Here is a 13,062-nt window from a genome sequence, read left to right on the forward strand (position 1 = left end):
AAAGAATTCAAGAGTGTAAGAAAATGCTAGCAGCCTAATTCGATATGACGGATCTAGGATTTATGTATTATTATTTGGGACTGGAAGTCTGGGAGGAACCGAATGAAATCTTCCTGGGGCAAGGAAAGTATGTGATCGAGCTATTGAAAAGGTTTGATATGATGGAATGCAAACCCATGACAACTTCGATGATCACAAACTTGAAAATGTTATGGAATTTTGTATCTAGTCCAGTGGATCCTACTAAGTACACACAACTTATTAGCTCCCTGATGTATCTGGTGAATACTCGACGAGACATATGTTTTGCAATTAATGTTCTCAGTCAATTTCAAATGGAGCCGAGACATGATCATTGGATAACTGCCAAGCATACACTGAGATATCTGCATGGAACCATCCATTACTTCCTGAAGTAGTAAAAAGGAAAAGATGTTTATCTTGAAAAGGATTCACTGATTTCAATTGGGGATGCAGCGAGAAGGATGGAAGAAGCACTACAGGAGGATGTTTTAGCTTGGGATCCTCCATGATCTCTTGGATGAGCAGAAAGCAAGAGACAATGGCTTTGAGTAGTGTTGGGGTCGAGTACATTGCAGCTTGTGAAGTAAGCAGGGAAGCAGTGTGGTTAATGAAGATGTTATCTTATTTGTTTGCATGACAGTTGGATCCTACCATAATACATTGTGATAATACCACTTGTATTAGACTGTCTAAGGACCTGGCATTTCATGGAAAGATTTAGCACATAAACAAGAAGTACCACTACATTCGAAAGTTGGTACAAGATGGTCTACTGAAACTGGAGTATATCCCCATCGATGATCAAACTGTTGATATTTTGAAAAAATCTCTTCCCAATAAGAAGCTTGTGTATTTTAGAAACAAGCTTGGATTGGTTGAAATATCTTCCCTAGTTGAGAGGGAGAGATAGACACATCATTCTTATCTTCATTTTGGAAGAAAGAATGGAGGATTGAGTAATCATCTGGCATCTGATACTCTTTGAGGATGTGGTAGGACATCCAAGGTAAGAGTAGGGAAGAGGACCGATATTCTTTGAGGGTTGGGGACCCAAGATAAGAATAGTCCTAGAAGGTCATAGTAGGTGAACACCTGGGTGGGTATGTACTTGAGAGACAATGATGAAGGTGTTTGTAATCATTGGTCTCACCAACATTATGTTCTGATCTATTGAGAGACAGAGTTGTTAGTCAAGGCCTTGCTATGTGACAATGTTGGTTATAATGATGCTATACAAATGGATTACTAGTCTGACTCTTCTTATGAGATCTCTTCAGTATTGAGAATAGCCATGTACCATTTATGAATACCTCCCTAATTAAGACGGAGTGTTGAAGAAAGTGTAACTAGGTTCGATCTTCGCAAGTACTTTCGATTCTTGTATTTTGTAAAAGAAAGAAAAAAAAATGATTATTAGTGAGCTTGGGTTTCTTGCCTAAGAAATTTGTTTTATAGTTCAAGCACTAATTGAAAGTGCTTCTCGGATTGTCCTGGGTCAAGAAGTCAAATGGCAACATTGTCATAATATGAAGACCCCATCGGGCATCTTGTAAATTGTAAAAAGAATTATTTTTGTATTTTACTGAGCCTTCCAAGACCAAGTCAGCCTCCCAACCTGTCAAGTCGACCTGCCAGCCTGTCAAGTCGGCCTATAAGTTGGAATTCATACCCCTGGAAGGCCTATATATAGGAGATAGTTCAACCTCACTTGGACACATTCATTCCTCTCTCTCTCATGCGAAGGAAGAAGCAGAAAAGGGCAAGCAAAGAAGGCAAAAGAAGAAGAAGAACAAGTGTTTTTGGTTCCTCTCTCTCTGCCTCCCCACAGATGCGAAGAGGAGGGTTGAAATTTTACAGCGTTTGCTAGGGTTTCTGTTGCCGAACTAGGGTTTCGATCTGGTGAAAAAGAGTTGAAGGAAGGGCCAACAAAGTCCCCTTTTAGATCCGAAAGACAACTTAGGTCAAGCAAGGCAGCTGGAGGCAAGGAAGAAGCAATTCTAGTCCACACGTGCAAAGTAGTTGCTATTGTCGGGGGGGTGAAGTTGCAGATCTGCAATTAATGCCGAAAAGTTGTCGCTGGAGGTCGAAGTGGTGTCGCCAAAAGAGAATTTGTTGGGTTTGGGAAGCAATGAAGCAAGCACATTCTTGAAAAGTTGATCTTGGTCTTGGAAGGGCTTTAGTGTTGGTCAAGGGTCTTGGTATTCGTCAATAAAGAATCTATAAGTAGTGATTAAGGGTTTTCCTCTCAAGAGGAGAGGTTTTGCCCGAGCTTGGAGTCGACATCTTGTGTACTTGTATCTTGTTGATCTTCTTTTTGGTAGTTGGTCGATGATTGAAGAACACACTATAATAATAAGAAGAAGAAGATAATCCTAAGTAAAAAGACATCACAAGCAGTTATCATAGTTATAAGAATCATTAATGTCATCTTGCCCTAGATTCTACAACATCTTACAACGAGTTCACAATTGGAATGGCTAGGAGATACTGCGAATTACGGGAGGTATGTGGAAGCATCAGTTGCCATCTTTCTCTTGAACACTATAGTTGCCCCATACGTTGATCTTCTACATAGAAATACAATGCCAACAAGGAAAACTCGCACAGTAGTCTTGGGACACTTGAAGAGCTCGTTGCAGCAATGGGAAATCACTTCTTTGACACTTGCTGACCATTCTCTTCTTGGGATTGTCTCCCATTTTTATATAAATAAACCCCCTTGCTCATTGCTCAAGTATGGTTGGAAGACTTGAGCTTAGGGATACTCTACCATTTTGTACTGTCATACTTCCTTCATAAATAAAAAGACTTTGGAGGTCTTAGGATGGTGTTATTGTGGAGGTAACTATGCGTTTGTGCATGTTTTAATTGCTCTAAATCTTGTAAGTATAGGCCTTTAAAGGGACAGTTTGTCCAAGGAGAAAATACTAAGTACTTACTATTTCTCTTGTTGGTTTAAAAAAAAAATAGTTATTAGTATTACATGTACTTGTGAATAGCATGTTCAACTTCTTATTTTTGTAAAGTCACACCAATGTTACTAATGGTTTGTGGGCAAGACTTATAGTGTTATATAAGGTATCTCCCAGATTGAAGTTGGCCACATCCTCGGCTGGATCAACCACCTTCAAAGCACTAAGGAGCAATTTGTTCACCAATCCAAGCATCTCCAAAGGGTTGTCCAAGGCTCTACAAAACAAGTTATTGAGAGGGCTTTAAGAAGCCCCAAGACTCTCCTTTCCTTCATTTAAATCTTAAATATTTCTTGGTCATTTTCTCATGTTTTTCATTGAATATCAGGCATGTAACGCTGCTAAACTACTGTTGTTATATTTACTAAGGAAAACACCAAGTTTCATGGTTTTCCCTTGGTTGATTAGTGTAGGAAACTAGCTTTTCTTGCTTAGTATTTTGCCTAGCTTATGCAAGTTATTTCAAATTGTTTCAAGCCCTGTTTGGCCACTTTCTAACTTCCTTGCTGACTTTTGACAGATCTTGACATTCACAAGAGGGAGTGCTTGTGGATTTTGCCCAACTTGGAGGAATTGGGGAATTTAAAGGCTACTTTGAAACCATTCCTTGTAAAAACAAGAAATACTTGTTCTTCTATCCTCTTCAAGAGGCCTTACTACCCCTTCGACTTCCCAAGGAACCTATTGTAATTTCAAAAGAGATTTACTGTAATTTTCTCAAGCTCCCTTTGACTTACCAAAGGATTTACTGTAATCATTGTAACCTTACCAAGGGATTTCAATCCCTTGTTTCACAAGGGAATCATTGTAACCTTTCTATTTGGTTTCTCTCCATCCCTTCGTTCACAAGGGATTTTTTTCCACGACAATCCCTTGTTTCCATAAGGGATCTAATAAAATATTATATTTTTTCTTGGGAGATGGGGGATTTTCCCCCTAAGCATCCCTCTCCCGATTTGGAGATTGTCTTGTGTGGTGGTCTCTTTTGTGATTTGCTTTCCTTGCAGTGGGTCTAAAACTAACTTAGTCTTCCATTTTATTTCATGCAATGTAATGCAATCTAATCTAGTTTCAAGTTCTCTTGATTAACCTGTTCTAATTGAAATTTAGAGTAGCATTTTCTGTTCATTTGAGCAGCCCACTTTCCTTTAATTCAATTTGCATATGCAATATAGTTCAGTCTCTTATTTTATTTGAAGCTCTATTTCCATTCTTAGATTAGATTAATTGTAATTTTTCTTCGATTTGATTTGTTTTTGTGTCATTACATTTCCTTTGCAAGGAGTAATCGACCTCCAGCAAGCCTCAACAGTTTGTTGGTTGAAGTAGTCTAGCTAGGGACCCTTCCCCTTCTAAGACTTCTTAATACGAGATCACAGCCCCAGAGAGAATAAAGCCTGAAGAGGAAGTTCAATTGTAACTTGTTCTAATTTTGCAATCACATTTGCATGTCACACACACCCACCTTGAACTAAATTAACCTCAAGTGACAACCTATTTCTAACTAAAACTAACCAAGACACACTCCATCACACTTTACCTTACAGTATCTTTTGTGCTTGATCATATTTCACTTTGAAGTCAATTGGTGGTTTGGGCATTTCCATTTCACTTTGAAGTCAATTGGTGGTTTGGGCATTTCCATTTTAAGTCCGAGTACATTTATAATTCAAGCCACTTTTATTTCAAGTACTTTACTTTCAGCACTTACAACTTCAAGTATTTCAACTGAGCGCACTATTGGCGCTGATCTCTAATTTCATATCTTTACTTGTCAACGAATGTGATGCCTATGGTTATCATTTACATGCTTGGAAGTATATGATATGACTTATCTTTGTTGATGGTGGTTGTATCTTCTAATTAACTCCTAGATCTTACCTAACTTAGATTAATCAAGCCTTGTTTCATTTTGTTTCATAGGATCCAACCCCCTTGGCTTCGCTAGGAGCTAGCCTAGACAGAGGAGTTGAGATTTGAGTGACAGCTGCTCAACTTGAAACTTGCCCCCAAGGCCACAACAATTGGAGTTAAAGAATTTCTTCCTGATATAACAGGTGTGGATTCAGGCGGCAACATGGGAATGAGGACAATCAGATGGGCATCTTCAAATTCTTAAGTCCATTTTTCGCACTTTCTAAAGTCTTTTTGGTTTGTCATTGGTTATGGACTGTTATTTTTATTCATGAGATTAAGGCCCACCTTCTAGCTTGCCTTGGTTGACTTTTTGAGGGATACAACCTAACTTTGTCCTCGAAGTCGAGTGCATGACTTGAGGGGAATGCTTGGTAGAGTTTCCATGTTCAAACTTCCTAATTTTTCCAGGTTGGACCACAAGTGTAGGAAAAGGCTTTCTAGTGACTTCCCATATTTTCCTTCATAATTTTGGTCCAAGAGATGATGGCATCGCTCCGTAACCCATGGAATTCAACGCATTATAATCATAAATCATAATTTCATTTCTGAAGCTTGCTATTTTCGGTACTTCCACACAGTAATCTGCAATTTTAAGGGCCAATTATCCTGTCTTAACAGCAAATTTATACAGTTCCCCAGGCAGAATTCCATCGTCGCGCGTAAATCTGCATTATTGCTTGCTGTTCAGATTGTTTTATTATAGATTACAGCTCTGATTTTTTTATATAACAGAGAGTACTTCTTGCTGTTTGGAAGTGATTTTTGGCTCATACTTCATTTCCAGGTTGCATAGGGATTCCCCTGAGGTTATCAAACACTGACCCCCACTGCAGAGACACTGTATGACATGATACTGTACATTCTCTAGATACATTGGAATCCTTCCAATTCCAACCATTAAGGCGCCTTTTGACATTTATACTTATATGCCTGTGTACTATTTTTTGAATGGACGTTTCGTTAATCAATGGTTGGTTTCATTACAGTCACCTCTGTCATTTTAAACTAAGTGAACCATCTCCACTTTTCTAGTAGATTATACATAGATTTTGAATGAAACAAATCCAACACCACCTCAGCTTTATGCAAGCATGCCTTTTATTCAAAATCTTATTCGCTGGCCTTCATTTGGTAATAGAAATCAACCAAGAAAGTGCATCAAATACAGGAGAGATTTCAAATTCTAAGAAAGTGCCATACAGAGAGAGGGAAAGAGAGTGAGTTCATAGAAAAACCTGATATCTACTAAAGGCACACAAGAGGTGCTGTAAAATGAGCTCCAACCGAGGTGCCAACTCTTCTGCAGCCTCCTATTGACATAATAACATACATAAAATTTCATGAACAAAGTACTTCTTGCCCCATAATTTAAAGAGATAAACAACAAAAAGTTAAAAAAGAATAAAGAAAAATGACAGAAACACAATGGCCTATCAACAATTCTGAGCTACATGTGCCAGGAAAAGGACCTCTTCAAGAGTAGCAAAGGCTGAACAAGCAGCCTCCTGGACTCTCTTGTTGCTGTCTAAAATCCGTCTGAGAAGACCAGTAAGCACCTTATCAAATTGATCATGCCCTTCTAGATGTCCTGCACCCTAAAAACAAAAGCAAAATACTTAATCCATTATACAACAAAATAAAGAAGATATGATAAAACTTAGTTAAACCAGAAAGCAACCTATTTTGGGCATCTATTACGATTCAAAGAAACAATGAACTAACTGAGGCTGCAACAATCAAATATCATTGTAACCGTTGATCCTTTTTTTCCTGTCATGAGCAACCATCACATTTGTTTCTGATTGAAACCCACCAGCCTATTCCTCTCATTTGAAACAAGGATTGACTTTCCTCAACAATATAAATTATGCGGTGCATTCAACAAATTACAATTAACATATGTTTACCCACTGATTATCAATTTATTCTAATGTTTTTCTTAGTGTCAGACTTCAGTAGTTTATCATATTTTCCTTGCAAGATAAATTTATAAAGGATGCATCGGTTTTACAGCACGAATAACTTTACTAATCAGTTCATTTTTAGTTATTACAATCTTTTAAAAAAGATAAAATTGAATGACCCATTCCAACATTTTGCGTTTCCCCCCATTCTATCACACAACCTGCTTGCACAGATTGCAATACTGATTTTCGGTAGCAAATGGGTACCTGGTGAAGACGATTGTTAATCATCCCATACTTCAAGAAAAAGGTCCCAAAGTAATGCATAGTCAGATGGATATGCATATACAATGGGGAAAAGCTTTCCTAGTTGAATATCTACTTCATTAAGACAAGTATCTTATACAACTTCTACATGATTGTGTTACAATAGCATGCAAAACATGTTGAATCTCCAATTTCGGTAGTGTGCAAAACATGTCAACCCCACATGCAACACAGTTGAAGAACATCCTGATAGTGATACCTGATCCTATAAAGTGTACCTAAAAATCTCAATGCTATTCATAGTCGCTCTAACTCCATTTATTTTTCCAGTTTGGATTCATTGCAGTACTGCCTTTCTAAGATATCTATAACATGTTCTCTTTCCTGCTTCTAATATTTTGGGAAGAGGATAGGGAATACAGTGATACACTCCTCACATTCAAGGAACATGGGTACTCCATGGGGGGCATTCCCCACGTCTCCTTTTGGGGTGATACAAGGCGACAAAGTATGGAATATCCCCTTCAAAAAATGGGACCCTCCCTTTTGACCAAGGTCCATATTTTCAAGGCAATAAAATGAATATAAGCCTAATGCACAGGTAAATGAGGAACTATTGGATGATGCACAACTCGTGTTGGTTGATGTGCCATTGAGTATTCTGATGAATGCAAATGACTCAGCTTTACCATGGTCGGTCCTTAATCCTGTGCAATAGCTGGATGTAGAAACTAGTCGGACATTGCCTTCAGGATATATGCTCATCTATCATTTGACCTGTTCCTAGATCAGTTATCCTAAGACTTATAGATCTATATCTTCTAAATTTTATAGATATAATGAGAAATAAAATGGAGATCGAGGATTTGTGAATCACATTTATTATGTTGTTACATCATTACAGGTATCATTTATGATTTATTACGTTGTGTGTAATGAGGTATGTTATTGGCACATTGTTATGTACAAAATTTCAACGATCTGTATCTCAGTTTTCACATATTTTAATTTTAATTTTTTGGTATTTCAATTTGGCTCCCCAATGTTGAAAACCCTAACATTCCCAAATACATTCACTATAATTTCGTGGGTACTTCCACAAGTCCTCGGAATATATTTCCCCACTCCCATGCCATTCTGCCGAATACTTGCTATTGAAAATTGGAAAGGTGTATGTAGTCCCTTGGTGTATACTGTCCATCGTAATTTCCACTTACTGACCATTTTGGCTTAGGTAGTCATTATTATAATCTCTCCACATATCTCAATGCCTCCATTATCTATTCCAACATCCTACAACATTTTTGTCAAATTGTACTTACATGTCTTGGTCAATGAGGTCTTGGTCCTATGGTTAAGGAAGAGTGGCAATATTCCCTACACCAAGGTTGATATCCCTACAAACATGTTTCCAAACGATGAAATGCCCTACATCTTTGAAGCTTTGTGCCTCTATATTACAATCGTTACCTTGTCAATGATATTTCCACCCTCTTTGCTTCATTTAATGCCACTGTCTTATACCATTCTTACTGCTCATGTACAACATAGATGAGTTTCACATCCCAAATATTAGGATGATTTTCATCATAACCTCTTACGAGTTGAGCCAATGTCCTCTTCACCACTTCTGTTTGGCCATCCATTTAGAGATGAACAACAGTACACCTTTTCAACTTTACATTCATCTTTAGCTGCAATGTGATCCAAAAGGTTAAGAATTGTTAATCTCTATTGGAACCATTTCTTCTTAGCAACCTGAAATGGACCAAAAAATATACAAAGAACAAATTTGTTACTTTATGGGCCTCAAAAATGTTCTTGCATGGCATGAAAACACACACTTTGTTCAATCTATCAGATTACGCACAAAAGTAGTCCTGTCCATGCATAGTGTTTAGCAAACTTCACACAAAATCCATATAAGTGCTTTCCTAAGGTCTAGTTGCAATGACAATAGTGAGGCGCTCTACAGCTGAGTATGGCATACATGTTGCCATGCATACATGACAACACCCTGAAAAAAAATTAAACCAACATTGATCCATCTTAAACCCACTACCAAGCACCAAGAAGAATCAAATCCCTTGGGTGTAAACTTTTTTATCATTTAATTCCTGTTGATTTCTGAAAACCAGTGCTGACATAAGTAGATCAATTCTAGATTTATACTACTGGAATTCTTTAACCAAATAAAGCAGCAGTAAAACTTGGAAAAGCAAAAAAACAGATAAAAAAAATGAATCTCATGCAGGCACAATATTTCTGCTCTTCAACATCAGTTCATCATTCAACGCTTCGTGCAACTTGGACACTTTGCTTTTTCCGAAATACCTATCAGAGCTACAATCATCCACAATTCCATGTCATGTATTAATTCCTTCATGTTAAATGATAAAAGAATCTATGCCTCAAGAAATTTTATCACTATTGATGATTGACGAATCTAGGTATAAGATGGATCTATATTCTTAGGAACCAGCAATGCAGTTTGAAGTCCATACCTCATGTTACGAGGTTTAGTTGTACAAATCTAGCTACCTTTGCATCTTTGGCCAATATACATACCTTCGTTAATTTCAACATTTCAGTTATTCAGATTTATGTATTTTGACACATCCTTGCCTAAAGTAGCACAAGCTAGTACATTTCTCCTGTCCCTTCAATGTTTTGGTTAGTAAATGGACCTCTGTTAATGAAGAAGTTGGCTCTACTTTGACCCTAGATGTCACAACCAAAGGGGATCCATTCCTTCAAAATTACCCAAGTCTAGCACCTGGAATCATCCATTGGTATGCCACATTCATGGACTATCCAGGTCATCAAGACTTCCACCCAAGCTCAAACATTATAGTTAACCCTGTAGGCTGCATCAACACAGAAACATGCATTTGGTGGCGCTTTGAACCCAGGTCTCAGAATTAAAAGTGCTTTGTCTAACTGCTTGAACACAACCCACTTGTGCCTGTCCCTTCATAATATTTGCAGCAAAGACCATTGAACTATTCACTTTAAATCTCCATCTTCATCTCCCAATTCTGGCTGTCCTCTCACACAGCCCAAATGAACAGAAGCCTTGACTAACCAGAGCTGGCAGAAATCTTCTAAACATAACTACTTACAAATCTATTCAACAAATTCCACCTTCACACCTCTTAAAAATTCTTTCAATCGCTGACCCACAAATCCACTCTACTCGCACATCTTGAAACAATTCAACCTAAACAGAGATGAGAAATTCTACACATTAAAATGCAACTCAAATTGCAGATGAATCCTTCAATTTTAGCACCTACAAATTTCTCAAACTACAGATTTCATCATCTGCACCTAGTACTCTCTCAACACACTAACCATCATCCACTTTTTAATCGCATGGTGAATAATTTTAATCTCCAGAGTCCACATTCACCAAAATTAAAATATTTAACCTTTAGAAACACATTAATTGCGTAAGAATTATAACAACTATAAAAAATAGCCCAAGGGGTTAGCTCAACTGGTTGTTGGCATTTGGTTAGTTCTGTACCAGCAGTTTCCCGGCTTCAAGCCTCCTTAGTGAGGAGCACTAGTTTATGCTGAAGGGGTTTACTTGGTATGCCATCCACTATTATGGGGGAACATCACTTGGGTTTCTGCAGGAGGCTTTCCTTCGTAAATTAATAATAAAATAATTAAAAATAAAAAAAACAGGGAATAAATAAAAATAAAAAAAATAAATAAAAAATAAAAAAAATTACAATAGAAATATTTTAGATATTTCACCAAAATGGGAAAAAGCAAATGTAGCATTGTCCAAAAATTTGAAGACTCCAGGACAAAATGATATAATACATTCCTTCAAATTTCTTTAAACAGTTTGTGTTGATAATACTCATTTTATAAAATACTAACCGTTTCTCTGTTTCACCTGGGTCGAATCTATGTTTTACTTTGCAAGAACAAAAACGGCATTGAAAATACAGAAGTGCCTTACTATTTAAAAAGCTAGTGTGGCTGATAGGTAACTTCTCTATAACAGATGATCAATTTTAGTTGAAACATTCATGGGACCACATGATCTATGGTCCTCTAAACAAATCTGACCAATAATTTTCTAAGAGCATTGATAAATTTAGCAATTTTTTTTATATTCTAGGCTGAATTTTATTATTAGAGAAAGTTACATTTCAGCAGCACCTTTATTACATTAACTTAACTATAAATAAGAGCATTATGCAAATGAGCATTCTGTATGTTTGGACACATCTCCTATATTTTACCTAAAAGATACTAACATGTAGATACAAGTAAGAAGGTTGATCACTCACAAACCAGACAGAAGCTGATGGTGGAAAAAAAAATAGCACTGCATAAGTATGAAAACGTAGTATGGTCATTTTGTAAATATAAAGATGTATTGTTTACCTGAACAATCCATTTGCTGTAGCGAGAAAGGGTCCAGCATGTGATGCTCCGCACTAAAGGAAATTTATCATCTAGGAGAGGTACAAGAAATGCCACTATCTGTAGAAGAGACCAAAAAGCACGCATGCTCAATACTCACCTTAACAACCAAAAAGTTAAGCAACTATTATAGAATATTTATGAATGAAATAAGAGATGATCACAACATCTTTAACTTCCACAAGATGACTTGGCTGAACCACAACTGAGATGGAAAAGACTTACCAGCTCTATTAGAAGAAATCCTCCCCAGGGGGATATTTCCCCTCTCGGAAATGCTTTAGGAAATGCAAACAGCTCAGAAACTTAATGGAAACATTTACCACCAAGTCCTGGGGGATCATGGCCAATCCCCAGAATTTCAAATGCAATGAGTAAATGTTTCTCAAGTGAGAATATATTTTAAAAGCAAGTCCCAAGAAGACGCCGATAACATGAAAACATGAATGGGGATAACAAAACACGCCCAACTCCAAAATGGATCTAAAATTTTATCAATAAGTCAATCACTTCATAAATAAACTGTGAATCCAATTTGTTTCTACACCATTTTGTCAGCAGAACTTGTAAGCATGCAGAGTTAGTAGGCGCTTTTCTTAGTTGTTTAATGGAAATATAATATGCGGAGCTATTTCATGAGATTTCTGGAGCTTTGTGTCTCTGTTTAGCTCTGCAGTGTCAGCAGATTCAGTCAGTAGATTAGCAAGGGTTTCTCAAATCTTCAATATTTTTTCTATTTTCCCCACCTCAATTCTTAATATATCATAGAAAAGGCATAATCTAAACATGTATTTCAAAAGAAAAACATATCATCCAAATAATCGGCAAAATTGCAATCACAATACTTAGAATTTCCTAACGCAAGGCCCAAGACTGTAGAGTGTGGATTTCCCTAATCTTAAAGTAAGGAATAATGAATAAGAAATGTCTTTAAAAAGGGTGGGCGAACATGACTTCAATGAATAAGAGAGCCAACATAAAAAGCATTATTTTGTGAGAACACAGAAAATGACATACATACTGTTATCACAAGAATGCCGTTGTGAAGCATTCTACACAATGATGCCTCCATTTGAAACAAGGATGTGCTCTTGTACACAATGAGGTCAAGCATGCATGACAGAATGGGGTGTAGCTATTCATTCCTAACAAATCAAGATATTTAACAAAGACTCTAATCAAGACCTCTCAGTAATGAGCAATTCACTTAACTATCCTACCGCTTTAGACAATACATAAAGCAGCTACAACATTGAAGCTCATTATAAAGTTTTCCATGTATGCTAAATGATCCTTTTCTTTGGATTTTCAGCGCATCAAACTTAATTGTCAGGGGCAACCTCAACCTCATTTTATGCTAGTCAAATGAAATATTATGGAAACGGGGTGTTCTAAATGACTAAAATAAGTACTTCTTAGCAAATCGGAGATTTGTGGGCGTTGAGCCACTAGGTATTGCTCCAACACGAACCAATCACTGGATTTGTGCCAAGTCTCCAGTGGTTATTAATGACTGTTGGCAGGTTTGATTC

General features: G+C 37.1%; 1 protein-coding gene across 1 annotated transcript in view; it reads right to left on the reverse strand.

Annotated features, from left to right (window-relative positions):
• Positions 1–13,062, reverse strand: part of LOC149218282 (transportin 1) — a 218,164-nt gene that overhangs the window by 141,520 nt on the left and 63,582 nt on the right. Inside the window, exons 14-16 of the mRNA XM_089383890.1 lie at positions 11,492–11,590; positions 6,383–6,508; positions 6,149–6,223 (exon numbers count right to left, since the gene is read on the reverse strand). Coding sequence (XP_089240016.1) covers positions 6,149–6,223; positions 6,383–6,508; positions 11,492–11,590 — 300 coding nt within the window. The remainder of the gene's footprint in view (positions 1–6,148; positions 6,224–6,382; positions 6,509–11,491; positions 11,591–13,062) is intronic.

Source organism: Pinus tabuliformis, chromosome Q (assembly GCF_031772625.1).
Source record: "Pinus tabuliformis cultivar Carrire ecotype Pingquan chromosome Q, CPIR1, whole genome shotgun sequence".
NCBI classification, from domain to species: Eukaryota; Viridiplantae; Streptophyta; class Pinopsida; order Pinales; family Pinaceae; genus Pinus; species Pinus tabuliformis.